The sequence below is a fragment of the Chelon labrosus genome, assembly GCF_963514085.1.
Source record: "Chelon labrosus genome assembly, chromosome: 1".
NCBI lineage: Eukaryota > Metazoa > Chordata > Actinopteri > Mugiliformes > Mugilidae > Chelon > Chelon labrosus.
This window is the reverse complement of record NC_140337.1, coordinates 10264088-10285057: the sequence shown is the minus strand read 5'-3', so window position 1 is coordinate 10285057 and position 20970 is coordinate 10264088. Positions and strand designations below refer to the sequence as shown.

Below are 20970 nucleotides of genomic sequence, written 5' to 3'. Positions count from 1 at the left end.
TTCATTGCCGTTCAGCCGTCGTCCTCCTCGCACACGGAGTTAAATACAGGCAACTTGTTTCATCTGTCTCTAAGATTCACGGCTGCCTGATAGCGCGGAACGTCTGAAAACACAAGATTTCAATGTGGCAACAGTAGGCTTGACCTTGCGGAGCATGTCTTTTCTCGCAAGGTTGCAAAACGCGTCGGGAGCCATTCAAGTGCGCATCGAGCTCATTCATCTTTCCCGGCTTAAAAAAAAATAAAAAATGCAGCGTGCACAATGTATTTTAAATCACTCCAGCCCCAGTTTAGTGATGTTATACACACACGCAGTTCCCACGCAGGAATAGATGGAGGATATGGCTAACCAGCAGCGGGTGAACCACAATGGATGTAGTGCCAAAATAGAGGCCTTGAGTTAAAGAGCAAAGCATTGTGCAACCACTGATGCTCCCTCACTGTCTAATTTGATCTCATGAATCAAGCGCTCAAAGTGGGAAGGGCAGTAAATTTCTAAGCCTCCCTAAGGAGCCTGTGACACGGGGAAGAGACGAGCCCGCTGTAGCAACGCTAACCGCTGCCAATTCAGCGTTCAGGGACCTCCTTCTTTGAAAAGCTCCCCGCGAGCCCAGATGGCCTTATCAAAAACGGTCGAGCGCAAACGCAAACGTTTCCCACGCCTCGCCCAGTTCCGGGGCCAACGCCGTTGAAACACCGTGACTTTTTTTGCGGGGAGGACGCCGCCCCTCGGCTCGGCTTCTGGCGCTCGCGTGTGCAGAATTACCGGGTTACAAGCGAGATGTGAGAGCGGCGGAAACCTTGTATAAAAAAAAAAATCTCCCGGCATATGGCCGCGGGATAAGTCGCAGCGGGCGGTGGGGATCGTGGCGGAGGTATATTGCCGTAGCGACAACTGATAGCCCACCAAGGATTCCTGAGCAAACACGGGCATGCGGTTTAAACGGCGGCCCGAGCCAGTGTTCCTGCTTGTTCAAGCAGAATCACACTGGCACGGATAACTCGTTTTTTTTAAACATAAATTACAAGGTCTTCAATTGTCACGTCGTGTCTCCAATTCGCCGAGAGGAGAGGCCGCCCGGGCGAAGCGAAAGCTTATTCAGGGAGATTTTAAAAAGTGTACGCACACACACACACACGTGCACGCGCCCAGACGTAAATCTTTCAAATGCGCAGGGGAAGGGAAGCGAGGGCCGTTATGCATGTTAAGCACATTTGCGTAGACATCAAACGATAGCCCCACAAAAAAAAAAAAAAAAAAAAAGGCTTCACGGGGGAAAGTAATCTGCGCTGCTCAAACATTTGCTGCAGCACCCGCAGAATCCTGGTGGTGATTAAACAGAAAGTAACTGTCTTCCCTCCCAGGTCCGGCTGGGGATCTCCGCGGCGCGCGCTCGTAAATGTCACCCGCGCCGGCACTTTGCCGCAGCGCGGAAGTCACTCAGAGCTTCCCCTCGCGTCGCCGGCTCATAAGAGCTCCTCGCCCGCGTGATAGGCTTCCCTTCGTGCACTCATGTTCCCAGCAGTTTGCCGTCTTCCGCTGAAGACTGTTATTAATGTATCATTACAGGCAGATTAAAAGTGATGAAGCTGACATTAAGTGAGGCTTATTAAAGCGAGGGCTAAGTCTGGAATAAAGCGGAGGTAGGAAAAAATGAAAAAGAGAAGAAGGGAAAAAAAAAAAAAAGGTGGTCACGTTTAAGCAGCTTTGTTTACCATTAGCCTAATCATTTTACCGCCCCCGGACGTGTCAGTTTGATTGATACCGTTGCCTTTCCCGCAATCCCAGACCTCATCAACCCAGAACCAAAAGGCAAAAGAATATAACAGCGTTCTCTATTTCGACTGCCTCTGTGGGGCACGCTAGCCCCCCCCCCACCCCCGACACACACCCCTTCTGGAGGCACTTCTCAGCCCTGAATCCGCTCTGTAATTTACAATTGGCTATTGTGTCCCAAGTGTTGCACTGGAGCAGCTCGAGAGCAAATGAACCACGTCAAAGAGCAGTCTTTCAGGTCTTGATTACACACCCCCTTCTTTGTCTCCTTCTGTAATTGTCGCAAACGGAGCCAAAAAAAAAAAGCCGCGGCCCGGGGAAGGTGGTGTTATTTCGGCCGCCCTGAGTTCAACCCACGCCTTCGCGCGAAAAAACTCAACAGCAGGACCAGTTCTCTCACGGGCGGCCGCGGCTGTTTGCGGCTGTTACAGCGCTGCCGGTGAAGAAAGAAAGAAGGAGACCTAAGGAGGAGGAGGAGGAAGTCCATCTCCTGAGATCCTGCGAGAGAAAGTGTAAAAGGTGAAACCAAAGCTGGATAATAAACAGGTTATAGGGCAAGGTGCCGCAGATCAATACGTGAAGCCATATTAAATGTCCGGAGCTCCTCAATCCGCGGCAGAATTTGTCCGACTAAAGCCGGCATTACGGTCGCCTCCACTTTATGTTGCGGTTTCCAGCTGGACAGGCCTATGGGAATGTGCAGCATGTGAGGGCTGCTGTGTATTCACAGTGTATTCGGTGCACTTCATTCCTGCTGCACAACATAGACTTGGCTATATATATCTCCTAAGTTCCTTGACTTCTGTTCAGTCAAGTTTTTTGTAGTACTCTGGACACATCCCTGTGGTGTTAGCACTAACAAATGATGATTTTATTAAATTAATCTAGTAAAACGAAGTACATGACGCCCCCATGATGGAATTTGGAAGTTCCAAAACCGAAAGTTTCCCTCCTACGTGTCGATAAGTGACTGAAAGCATTGCCCCTCCGTCAATCAGACCGACGGGACGATCGTTTCAGCTCTCCGCGCCGCCACGATGAAGCCGCACACCGTCCTCGCGGCGCAGAACGAAAGGGTGCGTCCGGCCCGAATCTGCCGCCCGTGTCTTATTTTATCATCGCTCGGCGTGGCATCGAATCACAAAGTGCAGAGTCGGCGCGAGATCCGCGGAGATACCGGGAAGGGAAAAAAAACGAAAATTCAATAAATCGATGCCACGTAGAAAGTACTTATTTAATTCCTACAGAAGAAAGAAAGAAAGAGTGAGCAGAGGGGAAGTATGCAGAGAGAGAGAGAGAGAGAGAAATTGAAAAATTAGCATTTTCACAAAGAAAAAAAAAAGAAAAAAGAGGCCGGCCGGACTTTATATTTCAGTTGATTTGATAGCAGCTACCTTGCGAGGCTGGTCGTAACTCCAGCTGCCCCGTGACCTTCATTCTTCAGGCGGGCAGGCGGATTCTTCCAGACTCTGACAAGATTTATCGGCCCTGGCTAATAGCCTGCTCCCTGCCAGGTAAGGCCTCATCGATACAGAGGCCTCTCCTGCCCCTGCCAGTGCTGCGCTAATGAATATTTCTGCCTTTTTTTTTTTTTTTTTTTTGGTTTTTCGCGCACGTTTACAGAGTTCAACGCGGGTCATGTGTGCATGTTTGAAGAGAGCGGGGGAGGGGAGGGGAGGGGAGGAGAGGGGCGCACGCTTCTCAGTCACGGCGGCACTGGATAAATTGCTCGGTCAGGTCGAAGGAGTCCCTTGCTGAAGGGCGGTTGCGATTACTCCAAGAGGAGGAGCGTCATCCGACTGGGATACTCGAGCTCCTCGCGAGTTTCAAACAGGTGAGGATAAAGCATCGCCCCGGCCCTCAGGCTCCATCTGCCTCTGCACGCATGTGTGCAGAGAGTATATGTAATAACCAGACGCACATACAAATATAATGAACTTGCATTCCTTGGGTAAACAGCACGGCCATACAAATACACACACACACACACGCAGGATATTGAAACCCTCTCAGGCATGTCGCTGTGCATGTGCCTGGTGTGCAGGATGATGGAGAGGCTGAACTGAACTGCGGAGTCCCACCCCCCCCCACCACATCCCAACCCCCTTTTGCTCTCCTCTCCGCAAACACACGCTCGTACTGTACGCCCACACACTTTCATCGCGGCCTCCGCGCGCGCGCCGAGCGAACCCCGCCGAGTACACGCGCGCAAACTTCCACACAGGTCCCCCCAGGCTTTGATGGATGGTCGGTGAGTGCTCTACCTCCTGTTTCATACACACATAATCTCATTTGGGGGCCACATGGTGGGAGCCGCACCAAAACAGGGCTAATAGAAGCAGTCAAGCTGTCCTCTTCCTCTCCTTCCTCCAGTCAAGTCGTATCCATTATGCTCTCAGCTGCTTAGCGAGTACGTGTGACTGCGTGCTATTATTAAAAAAAAAGCCTCATCCTTAGGATAAAGGGAAAAAAAACACAAAGGCTTAACATGCATTATTTATCGCAGACAATTCACACTTTGTCTTATGCAGTCAGGAGATCTCGGTCCAGCTTAATGTTTTAGTAGTTTCTCAATACAAATGAGCACGGTCAAAAGGGAGCAAGAATGAATGTGGGACAGGTCTGTCAGAGACTTAAAAAAAAAATAATCAATGCGAACCTGAACCTGGGGTGAAGGTTGTACCTATTAAATACGCTCCAATTACACCGCTGAACTTGTTGGCTTTTCCCCTGTCAACGCCTTTGTGTATACACACACACCTACCCACCGTCTAGCTAAGCCCAGCATCTTCCCCGTCCCCCGCCGTCTGGCGGACGACGTGTCAGTTAAGGCGTCTTTTTCCTCTCCTGTCAGCCCGGGCCTCATGAACAACTTCACTTCGCGCTAAGGACCGTTACAGTTGGCCCGCCCGAGCAAAAGGTGGCAGTCGGGGGGGGTAAATTATGGATCGGCGTGCCCATGTTTCGCCACTCGTGTTTCTCATTTTTCGAACCAAGGCCACATGTGACGGCGCGGCCCGGACGCTGGATAGGGGTTTAAATCGCCGCCCCTCTTGACGGGCTGGGGGGGGGGGACCCTGCTGGCAGCTTCCTTGACACCTTGGACCCAGAGTGAGCGGCGGTGACAGGGAGCGATTCATCTGATTCATTACGTTTCCTCCTTCGCGGTGAGCGAGGGACAAACGGGCCTTAAACGCGCGCTCAAGAAACTTTGCTCATCAGAAATCCCTCAGCCACCTGTGTGACTGAAAAAAGGCAACACATGGCCCGTGACCTTATCTGCGAAAACAACAGCCCAACGCAAACACACGAGCGCGGGCCCGACTACGCCGGACGATCTTGATGAGGTTCAGTGTCACAGTAAACAACGCGCCACTGTTTCGCCTATTAGTCTCACAAACAACATGCCTCGCGTTTGATCCGTGTTGTGATCCAGCCCGTCGACAGAGGACTATTCCCCGGAGGCCGTGCAGCGGCAGAGTTAAGTGATGTTCTCATTTAGTTGGTTCTGGCTTCCGAGAGTCGATACGAGAGGACAGCTACGGAGGGAACCGCGAGGCTAGCATGGCACATCATAAACCTTGGGAGCCTTGTAAAAGTCAATTTACTGTACAAACGCCTTCTAACAATCGCCGCGGAGAAACGAGTCCGCAGTACGGGCGAGCACGCGGTGATTGATAGTGCCGCGGGAAAGACAAATCTGCAAATATGAATCGGCTTTATCCTGGTGAGCCCTATCTAATGCGATCTCTGCCGAGTATGAAATGAAATTCCGTCTTCGATGGCATCAAATTGAAAAAAAAAAAAAAAAAGCGGCGAGAAGAAGGTGGCATCCTCGACGCTGCCACTTACAATCAGCAGCGTGGAGAGCAATCAAGGTGGCATGCGGCTCAAATTTCTCGTCTTCGCCACCCCCCCCCCTTTCTCCGTATGTCGCTGTCTTATCATGACAGAACGGATGAGATGAAGCCTCCACTCCTCCTTCAGTCGTGAGTGTTTATTTTCACATGAAGGCAACTGCACTCAACGGAACATCTACTGTATGCACAGGAAAGGGGGGGTTAGGAGAGGAGGAAGGGAAGAAGACAAAGCAATCTACACACGCTTTTCCCCCTATAGGTAAACGGAGTGAAAAGAAATAACCTCAGTATTAAAATATTATGCAGAGTAATATAGCAAGCAGCCACGGCAATCTCTCTGACTTTCCCTCTCAGTCTCCGCCGTCTCTGCCTGCGTATCAGGTAAGTCTAATCCTTAGATTAGTAATTGCCTTAGAGCGAATGCATTCAAATCACCAAACCAAATTATACCAGAAAATGCTGCCCGCTGCAATTTCATGAGTATTACTGTGCTCTCTTACCCTTTCCATTTTCCATTTCGGAACATAAACAACAAAAGCCCAGGCGGCCATAGATTGAATTAAGCCGTGATAGATCCAAAACTGTTTAGATAGCGTTAGCCGCAACCGGCGACACAGAGGACGGGCGCTAATAATAATGCGGCAATAAACAAACCGTCGCACATCGTCTCATTTCTTGCTAGATGCAAGATTTCCAGATTGCTTTCTGATCTTTTTTTTTTCCCTCCTAGTTATTAAGCGTGTCGCCGCTTAGAGTCCTGATAGTTTGGATTTTCCGAAGCGATAGCCGGCTGATTGCTCCACGAGACCTCGCTACCGGCTGTCCTAAATTGTAAAGGAGCTACTTCCTGCTTCCTCTCTAAAAATAAGGTGACCTGTATCAGTGAGAAAATGGAGGTTGAGGGGCGACCACACTTGCTACAGCTCAATTGAGCTCAATGAGCGGCCTGCTGCGATGCTAGTTTAGCAGATAAAACTGGTCTTAGAGGCTTTGTGAGCTTCGGTTGGTACAGTTGCGGCTTCTCGCAGGTGTTTAGGCAGCTACATTTTGTAGGCAAGCACAAATGAGGCTTTAGGCAAAGTGCTACATTTCCATATTGGTTTCCTGATCTGCTTGAACCCTGAAGGGCAATCGCATCCTATGTTTTGTCTACAAACACCACCCAGCGTGGCCTTCATTTGCATGCCGACGTCCTGTGTGAGTACGTCCGGGTGAGGCTTTGCCCTGTGCAAATCAGATGCTCGCGCAAGCGGGGGGGGGGCGTCTGGAGGAACAGCTGGCCGGAGCGCGGGAGGCGTGCGCCGGGGCCCGGCGTAAGGGCAACGTCCGGTTATGTTTGCAGCATCAGCCCCGGGGCGACATAACCCGGGATAAGCGCGCGGTACCGGGGGCCCGCGCCTGCCCTGAGGGGCTGCACCGCGAGAGCGCAGAACACAAGCTGCTGTTGCTCACCGCTGATTAAAAGTGATCCACCTGGGCACGAGTGGCGCTTTGAAGTGCAATGATAAAACAAAGGCTGATGGCTGGCGCTAATGCGGGCGGCTGAGCGGTTTCGTTCCCCGCCGCACTACGGCTGGACTGCGTTATTTTCTGGCAGCAGACGGAGCAGAAGCCACTGCCAAGAGTAATAAAGTCAAGCGTTTCTGTTAAGTGAAAACGCTACTTGCAGGCCTCGCAACTGGACATGTAAGGAGCAGACGGACCAGGTGCTATGTTCTACAGACAAAAGCAGGTAAAATTCTGGACAACACAAGCTGCAATCAGTGGAGGGAGAGATGAAATGTCAGGCCTGTTGCCCCTCCTGTTTGAGCCCTCAACAGCTGCCGGGCGACACGCTGGCTTCTCCCTCCCAGTTAGCTCAGCTTAATGACTGTTTAAATGTCTGACGGCCTAAAAGGAAAGGTTCGCCTCGCTGATAAACTCCCTCAGTTGCCTGGTTACCTGCCCGAGCAGGTTGCCTGTGCAGTCATTGTAAGATTAGGTGAGCGGGGAGGGAGAAAGACGGAACCCGATACCTCGGAGATTACAGTCAATGGTCAGCACTATCCTCTCCCTCCCTCCCTCCCTCCCTCCCTCCCTGCCTGCCTTTCTCTCCGTGTTCCCAGCCAACCCCAAGTCCCCTGTGAAACAGTAGGGGCCATTCTCCGCGCCGCTAACAGGGCCGTCTTTCTTGCGCCTGTCTTCTATCTCTTCCCACAGATGGACAAAGAGAGAGAGAGCGGTAAGAGAGCAGGGGTTCTTGTGGGCGAGGGTGTGTGCGACACAAACACAATGAGAAGTCGTATATCTAACAATATCTGCTCTGCAGTACGAGCGCATGTTTAAAGACTACACAATGCAATACAAAAATATGTTGAAGCTATTCTTTGAAGTCATAGTTCTCTGTCGGGAACCCGGAAGTTTGCGCGAGCTGAGTCCCGTAACCGAGGCACACGAGTGTCCTTGAGTGTTTTATTGCGTCTTTAGCCGCAGCGGCACGGAATATTTTTAGATGCAGCATCCCTAAAACCAAGAGCATGACCGCTTCACTGCTTAATCTAATACAAAGGTGGCGGTTAAATGCCATAATTGGAGCACATGAGCACACACCTTCCCTTCAGTTAGCTCTCTTAAGCGGCTATTAAATTCCGCCCTATTCACCCCAAGCGAATGCACCAACAGTTAAGCATTTACCGAGCCCATAGGGTCTATGAAAGGCGATTCGAATCCCCGCTACTGCATATTAAATCCCAAAACAGCTTCAATAAACATGGGTGATTACTGCCCTTTGCCCCCTGATCATAATTCGACTGTTTAAGACACGAATCACGAGGAATCACTCCGTCAGGTCGAGCCTGCTCCACTCGAAACATATGCACGGCCCATAAAAGTTACAGCAGCCTTTAATGTAGAGAGTAAATAAATAATTATATAAGTGGAGCATAGTGACACACAATACATGCTGCTGCTGCTGCTGCTGCTGCAGCAAATAGAGTGCCCTTTTAATTATGCAGGAGACATCCGAAAGCAACAGCACTCCTCACACTCTGGGAAGCAGCTCAGCGAATACACCATATTAGAAGCTGTTAAGAGACAGAGCAAAGGAAGAGAAGGCAGAGGAGTAAAGAGAAAAAAAAAAAAAAAGGGGGCCGAAATGATTTGAGAGAGAGGAGAAGCGGCGGAGAGAGGGAGAGGAGAGGGATATAAGAGAGATGAGAGCGGAGATAAAAAAAAAAAAGAGACTGCTGCAAGAAGAAGGAGAAGAAAAAAAAAGGCAAGGCGGAGAGCACCATTGTAAGCGGCGTGATGTGGCAGAGGCTGCAAAAACAGCGGAATACGGAGAGGGGGCATGCAAGGATGCTCCACACGGGCCCAAAAGAGAGTTATGAGGAGCGGGGGGGGGGCGACAGGCGAGCAAAGACAAACAAAGATATCCAGAGGAAACCGAGGAGGGAAACAGAAAAGGGAAGAAGAAAGCAGAGAAAACACTCCAGAATTCTAAAGTACCGGTGCTGACACCAAGTAAAAAGAAAGATCAATAATTCATTAGACTGCCATGAAAAGAAAAGAAAAAAAAAAAAATACAACAATTTTTTTTTCTTCCCCTCTTCCTGAAAACGCAAATCACCCTGCTTCATTAAGTATTAACTTTGTTTCTCGCTGTTGCGGCACCAGACAAAGCAAAAACAACCAAACAAAAAAAAAAAAAAAACCTAACGAATAAGACGGAATCAATGAGAGCGCACACATTTCCCGAAGATTAAATATCAGGCCGCGCCACCTACGACTTCTCCCCCGTGCCGATAAATGCTGAAAAGAGTTAGCGAGGCGAAGAAGGAAAAAAAAAGGAAGTAGAAAGAGAGGAGGAGCAGGTACAAGATGGCAGACATTTATATACGGGGGGGAAAAAAAAAAGATAAGGGAGCTGAAGACACTGCGGCTCGGCATGGCGGGTGATATAAAAATGTCCATTTTCACTGCTAGGTCAGTGAATTGATGCAGACCTCGAAGCGCAGAAGAATGTTAGTGTGACCTCCCGGCCAGATGTTCCTACTCATGCAGAGACTGTAAAACCGACTCGCAAACCACACAAAAAAAGCCACAGTGGTGTTGTAGTCAACCTACGTGTACCTTTCTCTCCCTTTTTCTTTTTTTTTGTTCTCCCTTTCAGGAGAAGAAAAGGCTGCCTTGTCACACACAGAGGGCAGGGCAGGGCTTGACACGGCCAAGGGGAGTGTAGCCGGCCCCCGCCACGCTCCCCTCTGGGATGGAATAACTGCAAACCGAAACCCTTGTGTGAGCTGTCTGCAACCCTCAGACAACACTTTCGGGCGAGGTTAGCAGCCGCGACACCCCTGACGGGAGAAGGCGGCCTCGGCCCACGCTGGGATAAAAGTGAAAAAGTTGTTTTGGCCGAGTGGTAACAGCACCCCCTTCCCATGCTAATCTAAACCCGACTCTTTCCTTTCAATATCACACGTGAATGGCACTCCAAACCAAAACAGATCAATACCGCTAACTTGACACACATTAGCACCATAAAGGCAACAAGACTACTGAGACTAGCCCTGTCAGAAAGCATTATGGTGGAGAGAACACTAAGAGGAAGAAGCAGGAGACATTTAAGAGTAGTGGAGGGAGACAAAAAGAACACTGAGGTGTGTCTTCTTACCTGTTTGTTGTACTTGTTGATAGTCTGGCTGCTGTATTCAGAGCAGTGGTCAGATCCAAGGGAAATGTTATCTCCGGTGCCAACAAAGGTGTTGGCAGGGGGCAGGTCCTGAACTGCCTGGTGCTTTTTTCCAGCCGTCGGCGACTGCGGGTGAAGCTGGACGGTGGGGAGCGGCGAGCTGGACTTGTAGTGCCGGGCCAGGTCCGGGCTCCCCGGCCCGCCGTTGACCGAACGGTAGCGGCCCATGCCGGGGCTGTCCGACAGCTTCTCGTTGACGCCGTCGTAGCGCTGCCCGTTGGGTTTGGAGGCCTCCACGGTGACGATGCTGCTGTAGAGCGGCTGCTTGGACTTCTGCTTCTTCTTGTCTTTCTTGGGCTTCTTTGATTTGTCGTGCTGCTGCGGCGTGAAGAAATCTTCGTGGTCCTTCTTGCCGGCCTCGTAGCCGTTCTTGTTCTTCGGGCGGCAGTAACGAGCCATGACGACGACAAGAATGATGAGAATTACTGTCATGATGCCCGACACCACTCCGATGACGATGCTGAGGCGCTGTTTGCTGAGGTCGTAGTTGGGGTCGCCGGCGATGTTGGTGTTGAGAGACGTGCTCAGGCTCTTCGCCACCTGGGCCTCCACGACCGTGGAGTTGGAGAGCGTCTCGTTGACGTAAACATGTACCAGCGTGGTGGTGCTCTGTGAAGGCTGCCCGCTGTCGTTCACCTGGACCACCAGTCGGTGGAGGCCGTAGTGCTTCTGCTCCAGCTTCGCCACTAGCGAAATGACCCCGGTGCCCCCGTCGATCTCAAACAGCCTGAAGGGGTTCCCCCCGATGATGCTGTAGTTCAGGTCTGCGTTGATGCCAGTGTCCGTGTCGGTGGCTATGACGGTTCTGACCACCGTTTTGGTGTTGCTGGACGGGGGGAGGAGGGTGTAGGAGCTGTTTATCGGGAAGGTGACCGTCGGAGCGTTGTCGTTCTCGTCCATGACGAAGAGCGAAACGGTGGCAGTGGCGGATCTGGGAGGGTCGCCGCCGTCCACGGCTTTGACGCGGAACGTGTATGTTGTTTTCTGCTCTCGGTCGAAGGAGAGGGTGGAGAAAATTGTCCCAGTTTCATTCTCGATGGAGAAGATTTCCTCCTCCTCCTCAATGAAGAGACCCATCTCGGCATTTTGGCCTTTATCCGCGTCAATGACCGTGACCATACCGACCGGGCTGTTTGGATCAAGGTTCTCTTTGACGTAGAAGGTGAATACATCCTGCATGAACTTTGGTTCATTGTCATTCTTGTCGGACACGAGGATGACCACTGTTGCAGAGCCCTGGAGAGTGTTTATGCCCTTATCTTTGGCTATCACTTTGAATTCGTAGCGCTCCGTTTGCTCCCTATCCAGAATGGTGTTTACTCGGACATCTCCACTGTCTGCATCGATAGAGAAAATCCCATTTACTGATGAGTCTAGGGAATAGGCTATTTCAGCATTCTTGCCACTATCTGCGTCAATGGCTGCCACTGTTGTCACCCTCTCGCCGGGGGCATTGTTTTCTGGAAACGACACCTCGACTACGTTCTGGCTGAAGATCGGAGGGTTGTCGTTAGTGTCGCCCACTTTGACAATAAGAGAGTTATTACTGGCGAGGCTGGGGCTTCCAGAGTCCACGGCCACTATGACCACATTGTATTCCTGCGTGGCCTCGTAGTCCAGTGGCGCAGATGTGTGGAGGAAATACTTCTTTTTATTCTGCTCCCCCTCCATCTCACTGGCCGGCTTGAGCTGAAAGGGCACGTCTCCCACAACCGTGCAGGTCACTATGCCGTTTTCCCCCTGATCGCGGTCGGACACCTGAACTAAGGCAATGGGTGTGTCCACCACGACGTCCTCAGCCACGTTCGCGACCCCGTCTTTCAAGAAGATGCGTCCAATCTTGCGTATCTCTATAGCGGGGACGTTATCGTTCTCATCCTTGATGTTTAGCACCACTGTGGCCTTGTCCATTTTGGGCGGCTGGCCTCGGTCACGGGCCATTACTGTAAACCTCAGCTGGCTCACTTCTTCCCGGTCAATACGGTGCAGCACACTCAGCCACCCCGTGCTCTCGTCCAACCTCAGCAGCCTCCTCACCGACTCTGTGGCCGCCCCAAACACGTACTCGATTTGACCGTTAACCCCCACGTCTGCATCAGCCGCTTTGAGCTGCAGTATGGGGGAGCCGGGGGAGCTGTTTTCGGGGAGGTCGGCTTCGTACACGCTCTTCTCAAACCGGGGGTTGTTGTCGTTCACGTCGGTGATCATTACCCTCAGAATGGCCTGAGAGGAGCGAGGGGGATCTCCTCCATCCCTAACACGCAGCGTGAGCTCATAGGAGTCTCTCTGTTCCCTATCAAGGGCCCCTTTAATGATGAGTTGAGGCTGCTTCTCTCCATCAGTAGTGTCAGCAACTTGCAGTTCAAAGACGCTGCTCCTGCTCGCTCCCTCATCAAATCTCCTCTTCCCCGAGTATGAATCCCCAGCAGACCCCAAGCGCCTCGAGTTCTCCCCATTGTCCTGAATAAGCTCGTATCTCTCAATTCCATTCCTGCCGAAGTCTCTGTCTGTGGCTGTGGGCAGCAGATAAAGGGTTCCAATGGGTCTGTTTTCCTCCACAGACAGAGTCAGGACAGGGGAAGGGAAAGACGGAGTGTTATCGTTTATGTCTAATATGATGACTTTTCCTTCGAAGAGGTCGACCCAGCTCTGGGCCGGCCCAATCACGGACACTTCAAAATCTATAAAACACTCATTCTCATCAAATATCATTTGGCACTGCTGTAATTTTTCGCGGTCTATCCGCCTCTCGTTGGTGGTGAGCTCACCTGTGATGTTGTCTATTTTGAAAAAATCGGAGCCCGACTCGAGAGTGAACGTCACCTCGCCGGACCCGGCAACGATGCCCAGGTCGGCGGCTACGTTCCCCACTCTGACATCGGCGGGTCCCTCCTCGGCCAAACGGTACCGGAGCACTTGCTTGGCAGCTGGCTGATGCACAAACTGCAGGATGAGCATGCAATAGTACAAATAGTCCACTGCACCAGTAGTCCTCATTGTTCAGCCCTGGAGAAAAAACGTCCACTTAAAATTCAAAGAAGTAAATTATATTAAAAAAAAGAGTCACTAATAGAAAGTCCGAGGGTGAAATATGAATATCGATTTCATGAAGAATAGAGCCCTCTCTTTCGGGATGCGTAAGACCTCATCCTCCGGATGACTTCCTTTCCTCCTGCTGCAGTGAAAAGCAGCAAGTGCACGGGCTTTCTTCTATCTCCTGTTTTCCCTCCTTCGGCACTGGTGCTAGTTGATCTTTCTTTGTTTTAATTTAAAAAAATAAAAAAACCGCAGCAGTATATATATAAAAAAACAAAAAAAAGACCCCAGAGAGGCTCCGTGCGCTCCGGACGGTGCCCCAAATATTTGAATGTCATGCGCGTAAAAGCCAGAATCTCATAGTCCGAGCATCATATCACCAGAAAGTGAATTCAGTCCATGTCGCTCCGTTTTTACTCACAGTTTGTGTGGAATGGAATCTCCTTTTTTTTTTTTTTGTAGCTGGGGTGAGGCTGAAATATTCCTCTGTCCAATCATACGTCCACGGGTGTCAGTGGATCATTTAAATGCCCGCGTAGTTTCCAAACTCATCGCACGGCGAAGCGTCGGCTGCTCTCTTGCCTTGAGGAAGCGAGTAGGAAGCAAATTACCTGTCCGGCTTCCTATTCTGCTCTCTTCCTCCAAGTCACTTGCAACTGGCAAGAACAGCACAGTTCTCTCTCTCTCCCACTCTCGCTCTCTCTCTCTCTCTCTCCCCGTTTGCGAGCAAACTCCACGATGCGCCGCAGAGAGAGAGGAAAAAACAGGGGTTGTGTTAAAAAAGGCAAAAAGAAATGTAGTATATATCCGACGCAGTTTTTCTTTTTCTTTTTTCAGGAAACGTTGGTTGGATTCCTCTCTCTGCCCAGCGTATTCAGCCTGTTCCCTCACCTGCAGACGCGCCGCATGTGTTGGCAGCCCCTATCTGCAGCACTGTGAGAGGGATTCACAAATGATATTGCAGTCTCTCTCTTCCCCTCTCCCTCTCTCTCTCTCTCTCTCTCGCTCTCTCTCCCTCACACACACTCCCTCTCGCTCCTTCTCTCCACCTCCCTCCGGTTTCTTCTCCCCCAGCAGCGCACGTAAACAGGGTCGGACTTGGTCTCAATCGCCGGGTCCAGAGGCCAGCAGACTATATTTGTCAAAAAAAAAAAAGAAGGAATGAGGGAATATGCATTAATATGCTCGTTTTCACTGGTGTTTTCTCGAGACGTGACTCGCCGACACTTTATGAGGACGTGTCGGAAGCTTAATAATTGTATCTGTGGGCGACGTGCCACAATATCAGATTAAAAACAAGTCCTTCACAGCATCACTGTTATTGATTAATGACATTGTTAGATCTTCTTTCACGGCTGTGCGGTGCGGCCGCGTGTGCTCGTCGCCGCAGTCGATTCCTCGTGCGGCAAGGCCACTCGAATTCAAACTTTTACGCACGCCCGGGGTTGACACAAGTTATCTGCTTTTGATCGCTCGGTCCCGGGTGCCCGTCAAGCCGGCTGCGGCGCGGCAGCCGCAGCAGGACGGGCGAGACGGGACGGTAGCTGGCTGTGTGTGTGTGTGTGTGTGTATGTGTGTGTGTGTGTGCGCGCAGTGCTGTGGTCTCCCTCCCCGTGGTTACTAATACGAATGCGTGTGGTCGCCGGCGGCTGTGCTCTCCGGAGCAGCGGGCTCGGTGTCTTTCGGCTGCGTGTGCCGCTCAGTCCACTCAGCATCCAGGGAATCGGGAGACAGTGGCCGTGAATGCATTTGCATAAAGATGAATAAAAGCTGAAATCTCCCCTCCTGCGCGGCCACTCGGGCGATCTTGAGGGTTCGTTACTCGGCCACTGCGCAATCCCACTTCTTGTGTAAGATTAGTGTGCGCCGTGTGTGTCCTACCACAGTTGCTATTCCGAGTGCTTGTGATGGATACATTTTTGAAGAGACGTCCGCGTCTGGCTGGTGGGCGCGCTGCCCAGCCGCTTGCTTAAATTACCCAGCGGACGCACGATATATAGGGTAGGTAAACTGGCGCATTTCGAGGCGCTTGAGGTGGATCCATCTCTCCTGCTGCACGTATATGCGCATTGGCACCGCCGTGTTAAGTGCAAAAAAAATAATAAAAAAATCAAATACTTGTGTTTTAATGCATTAACATGTACCTCAACTTTGAATTGAGAACACGTTCCTGTTTTAACGTAAGGACCGTGCAATGTGCTTGTATGTGACATTGTACAGCGCGTAATGAGCGAAGGAAGGAGTGAGGGACGGTGGGATAAGGAGGAGAATGATGAGGAGGAGGGGATGAGGAGGGGGGGAAAAAAAGCAGCCAGTCTCAGCAGCTGCATCTTTCTCAGACTACTGTCTAAATTCCAGCAGTGGCTTGCTTGCTATCCTTGCTTACTAGCGCCCTCTATCGCCAAATTAAAACCAGACCTGCTCCAGCAGTAGGAGGGCAGCAGAGAGGGTAAAATCACTCACGTTGCACATATACCGCAGGAATTAATTGCTTTAAATCCGTCCTAGGGTTTCTCTGAAACAATATCTCTAATGCATATACAATAGTTAAAGGCTATAGATAGATAAGGTTTTAAATACACTGATCAGGCATAACATTATGACGAAGTAAATAACATTAACCATCTTGTGACAATCCAGTGTTCTGCTGGGAAACTTTTGGACCTGGCATTCATGTGGATGTTACTTAGACATGCACCCTCCACCTAGACCAGACCAGACACCCCCACCCCATAGCGATGACACTCCTTGATGGCAGCAGCCATCCCCAGCAGGATGCAGCCTGACACAGACACACACACAAAAACAGTTTAGGAACAACTAAAAAACATGAAGAACAGCACAAGGTGTTGACCTGGCCTCCACATTCACTAGATCCCAGACTGATCAAGTATTTGTGGGATGATCCACAGAGGCCCCTCCCTTGAAACTATAGGACCCAAAGCCCCCCACTAACAACATCCTGTTCCCCGACACCAGAGGACACCCTCAGAAGGCCCATGTCCATTCTCTGATGAGTCACAGCAGTTTTGGAGGCACAAGGGTGACCTACACAATATTAGGAAGGTGGTCATAATGTAATGCCATATCGGTGTATGTCAGTTTATTTCACAGGGAATTAAAATATGTATATTTTTTTTATTATATGAAAGTCAGTCAGAATGAGAATTGTGAATATGTTATGCTCAAAATATGGTAAGTACTAACTGATATTATCATGTGACATGATTTATGACTCCATAAAGTAGATAAGACATGAAATAGCTAAAATGGATCCAGTTTAGATCAATATTGCCACTTTACCCAACTCCAGTGATTTCTTTGATGCAGTGTCTGACACAAGCTAAAGTTTTGCCTTAAAGGGGAATTACCATTTTCTTACAACCTGGACCTTATTTCTGGCATAAATCTTTTTATTCACCCATATAACTTTGGGGTCATTTGGAGTCGTTCGGAAGATATTTAGATCCAGCAGAGCGCCGCGTATATCCATATAGTGGGAGTGACTGGGGCACCGAAACGCAGCCTCTAAATTACGCATTATCTGCAGTGAAACTCGTTCATTTCACCAATATTTTGTTATGATATGCTAGTGCTATTCCCCGTTGAGTCTTGAGTTACCTGTTATCATCATCCGGGGTCTGTAGATTGACCTATTAACTTCTGACCTGGGTGACATCATCTCTGAGCGCTGCATGCACCTGCGACGGTCGGCTTGTTTACCTGTAATTTGCTACTTCTAGATTTTTGCAACATAGCTGAATATTTTCCCGATTCTGAGGTTGTGGACGACGACTCTGTTTATGATGGACGTCCTTACCGTTTTGAGCCAGAGTATATGGATGAGGAGCTTGTTGAAAGGAGGATGCGGAGGCAGAGAGAGGAACAGCTGGACAAAGAACAACAAACCCCTACATGTCCGCGAATAGATAACAGGTAACTCCGGACTCAACGGGGAATAGCACTAGCGTATCATAACAAAATATTGATGAAATGAACGAGTTTTGCGGCAGATAATGCGTTATTTGGAGGTTGGGTTTCGGTGCCCCAGTCACTCCCACTATATGAATATACGCGGTGCTCCGCTGGATCTAAATATCTTCTGAACAACTCCAAATGACACCAGAGTTATATGGGTGAGTACACAATCGTATTTTATGCCAGAAATAAGGTCAAGGTTGTAAAAAACGGTAATGTCCCTTTAAATTCTTCCCAAATTGTGCAAATTAACACAAATATAGTGTTCACCAATCACAAACAACTGATGCATCAGATAACCAAACACCTGCGCTGGCCACCGACCAAAATTAGTTTGATTTTTTGTGTAGAACTCGCATCTTCTTGCGAATCTCTCTTTTCAGTAACCGGTGTGACGCCACTGAATCACAAACAAGAACTCACATAAAATAAATATAATACATCTTTGCCCCAAGGCTGCTGCAATATCCAAGTGGAAATGAGCATGTAGGTGATTCTGTTACAGTGTTTACCGTCAGAACCGTGAAGATCAAGGCTCCGAATCATCACGGAGCATCATTATCATGGCTGTGCGTAACATTGATCTTGCTCTCAGGTGGATGAGTGGTCTAAAATGATGCGAGGGAAAGCACTCAGCGCCGCTGCAGAGACCTCATCAGTGAAAAACGAGGTGTTTTGCAAACGAGATGTTCAAAAAAAAACTCCTACTCCCACGCTATGACTGATACAGATTAAAACAAGTTCTGATCAGAGAGGATACATCTCTCCATGCCCCCCCCCCCCAACCCCCATCCTTCCCCTCCATAAAATACTTTTCTGATTTAATGTTTTATATATAAATTATTTAAAAGAAACATAAAGTAATGGCAGAGTTCCAGAATGGCTGCAGCTTGAAAAAATAAATAAACTAATCTTAAAAGATGTACGTCTTTCTTTACTTCCGCTTATTTTGATCGCTCCCCGTGGACAGTCTCGGAGCGTTAATGAAATGTGGGAAGAGAAAATGAAAAACTGAGATGATTGCACAGTCTGCTGAATTAATGCGTTCCATTTCATAAACATAATACGAGGCGAGATGTCTGCCTGTCCTTATTTACATGTTACAGCGGTTAACGCTTTATTGTGGAGCTCTGACACTGCGCGCAATAAAGTTGCAATCACGCTGGCTGTCAACGGGAAATCCGTTGTCCGGTGACGTGAGGACGGCGCATTCGGAATGGCTGCTCGTACATCGCTGCAAGTCCAAAAATACACCTTTTGTTATTACAGTTTTGCCCCATTGATTTGACACATTTTCTTCCACTAAGGCTTTTGTAGAAAGAGCCGACCAAAGCCTTGTTAACCACATAATAGCCATTGTAGGGTTTAATCTTTTATATGCGGCAGAGGAGCATGTACTGAATATCTATTTTCTTCACATTCACTCCTGGTTCCTCTGCATTTATCACAGGCCATGTAAGAACTTCAATATGCGCCGGTGACAAATGTTGCAGTTCAAAATAATTACGTGGGCATACTAAGTGATCACGCAAGCTCTGCCCACAAGTTGCTAAACAGCTAGATTTGGATTCACAGCAGAAGATCTGCTGGTTCTCCTCCGTTGCATGTAAATGGAGGAGTGCAGATGAAGAAGACTGGAAGGAAGAAAGCGCTGTGTAGCTGCACTGCATGCACCTCGCAGAGATTACTATTTACAAAGTGTTTTTCAAAGGAGGCTTTTTGAGGAAATGTTTTTTTTAGTGATCTGAACGCAACTGAACGACCGAGACCTATTGCTGATCTCACTTCCGTTAGAAGGTTAAAGGGCTTTACGCGCGGTTAATACGTTAGCACATTGCTAGACAAGGACAAGATTTGTTTTGCAGTGCCTACCTAAAACAAGACTAATATATGTTTAGGCTAGTCCGAGCATTGGTGCACTGTGACCCAAACAAACACCATGTCCTCCACTGAAGACATCTTCTCCCGGTACGTCTTTGTCGGGGATGCACGCTGTCCACTTGAAACCAGGTGTATGTATGAATGTATACCAACATTGAGGATGAATTATAATATTCAAATGAAAAAGATAAAACAATTTATTATAACATTGTAGTGTTCAGGTATAACACTATGACCACCTTCCCAATATTGTGTAGGTCTCCCTTGTGATCCCAAAACAGTTGTGACTCATCAGAGAATGGACATGGGCCTTCTGAGGGTGTCCTGTGGTGTCTGGCAACAGGATGTTGCTAGTGGGGGCCTTTGGGTCCTATGGGTTGAGGGGAGGGGCCTCTGTGGATCATCCCACAGATACTTGATCAGTTTGGGATCTAGTGAATTTGGAGGCCAGGTCAACACCTTGTGCTGTTTTTTTAGTTGTTCCTAAAGCGTTTTTGTGTGTGTGTACCTGTGTCAGGCTGCATCCTGCTGGGGATGGCTGCTGCCATCAAGGAGTGTCATTGCTATGGGGTGGGGGTGTCTGGTCTGTTCTAGGTAGGTGCTACATGTCTAAGTAACATCCACATGAATGCCAGGTCCAAACGTTTCCCAGCAGAACATTGTGTTGTCACACAACGGTCAATGTTAGTTACTTCTCCTGTCAGTGGTCATTTTTAAGAGACAACATTTGAAGGCACATCCACAATATTCTTAATTTTTTTTGTTTGTTCTTTGTCAGTTGATTTTTGCTTAAAATCTTAAATAAATTTATTGTCAACCTTTTCAAGCTGGCCTTGACCTCTAAATATTTGAATGCAGGTGATTTGGCAACTCCCACAATCACACATTCAAACTGTGCAAATGCTAGTCCTGCACTGTTGCCGAAAAATGTTGCTAATTGGCATTCAGCCGCCGTGATGTAGTTACTACAATGTTCGCTCTCTGTTAAAAAAAAATAAATAAAAAAATAAATAAAAATCTGGTGGCACTAGAAAGAGTGCGGCTTTGAAATACTTGTGTTCGAGCATTTCCAGATCTAGACTAGAGCTTTTGCTTGTTGTACTGAAACGGACAAGGACTTAAATATGTAAGTCCACAAAGGCAGGTACTTAAAAACGGATCATGGAGCATCGCTTTTGCAAGCACTGTATCACGAGAGAAGGCCTGGTCCCGCCAATATCTGAAAAGTAAGAAGGGAGAGATTTGTGTTTCCTATGTTTACTGCTTTGAAAGTGTAAAAGTAAGTTGCGAGAAATGTGAGAAAAATGTGAGCATAACTGTTATAACAGGTCCACTATCCAGGAGGAGCTGTGACTTGGTGAAAAAAACAAAAACAAAAGTTAATAGAGTTAATTTTAAAACCATACTTTGTGTCGTTTTCTTCTTGTGATTCATAACAACAATTGGACTCAGGATGCCGGCAACTACTTAATTGGCTTTCACATTTCAGCTTTTTGTATATGCGGTAATTGTCATCTGGGCGTTAATGGTATGCCATGAAAGCTGGATTATTTTCCTTTCCATTCCTTACACATGAAAAAAAAAAAAATATCATCTTATGCGCTCTCTCTGTTGGGGCAGTTGGTTGGGCCACTAATAATACACTAACAGTGGGAGCTTGGCTGATCATCATGGTGTCTTTTTGTTAGAACTGAGCTCCCCACTGTTTAC

The 20970-nt window shown here is 48.7% G+C and overlaps 1 protein-coding gene across 1 annotated transcript in view; it reads right to left on the bottom strand.

The window, feature by feature from the left end:
- The window catches only part of pcdh7b (protocadherin 7b), a gene marked incomplete at its 5' end in the record, with an annotated part of 101219 nt that extends 87857 nt beyond the window's left edge, over window positions 1-13362 (bottom strand). Inside the window, 1 exon segment of the mRNA XM_084546499.1 lies at window positions 10288-13362. Coding sequence (XP_084402625.1) covers window positions 10288-13362 — 3075 coding nt within the window.
- Window positions 13363-20970: the final 7608 nt, after the last annotated feature.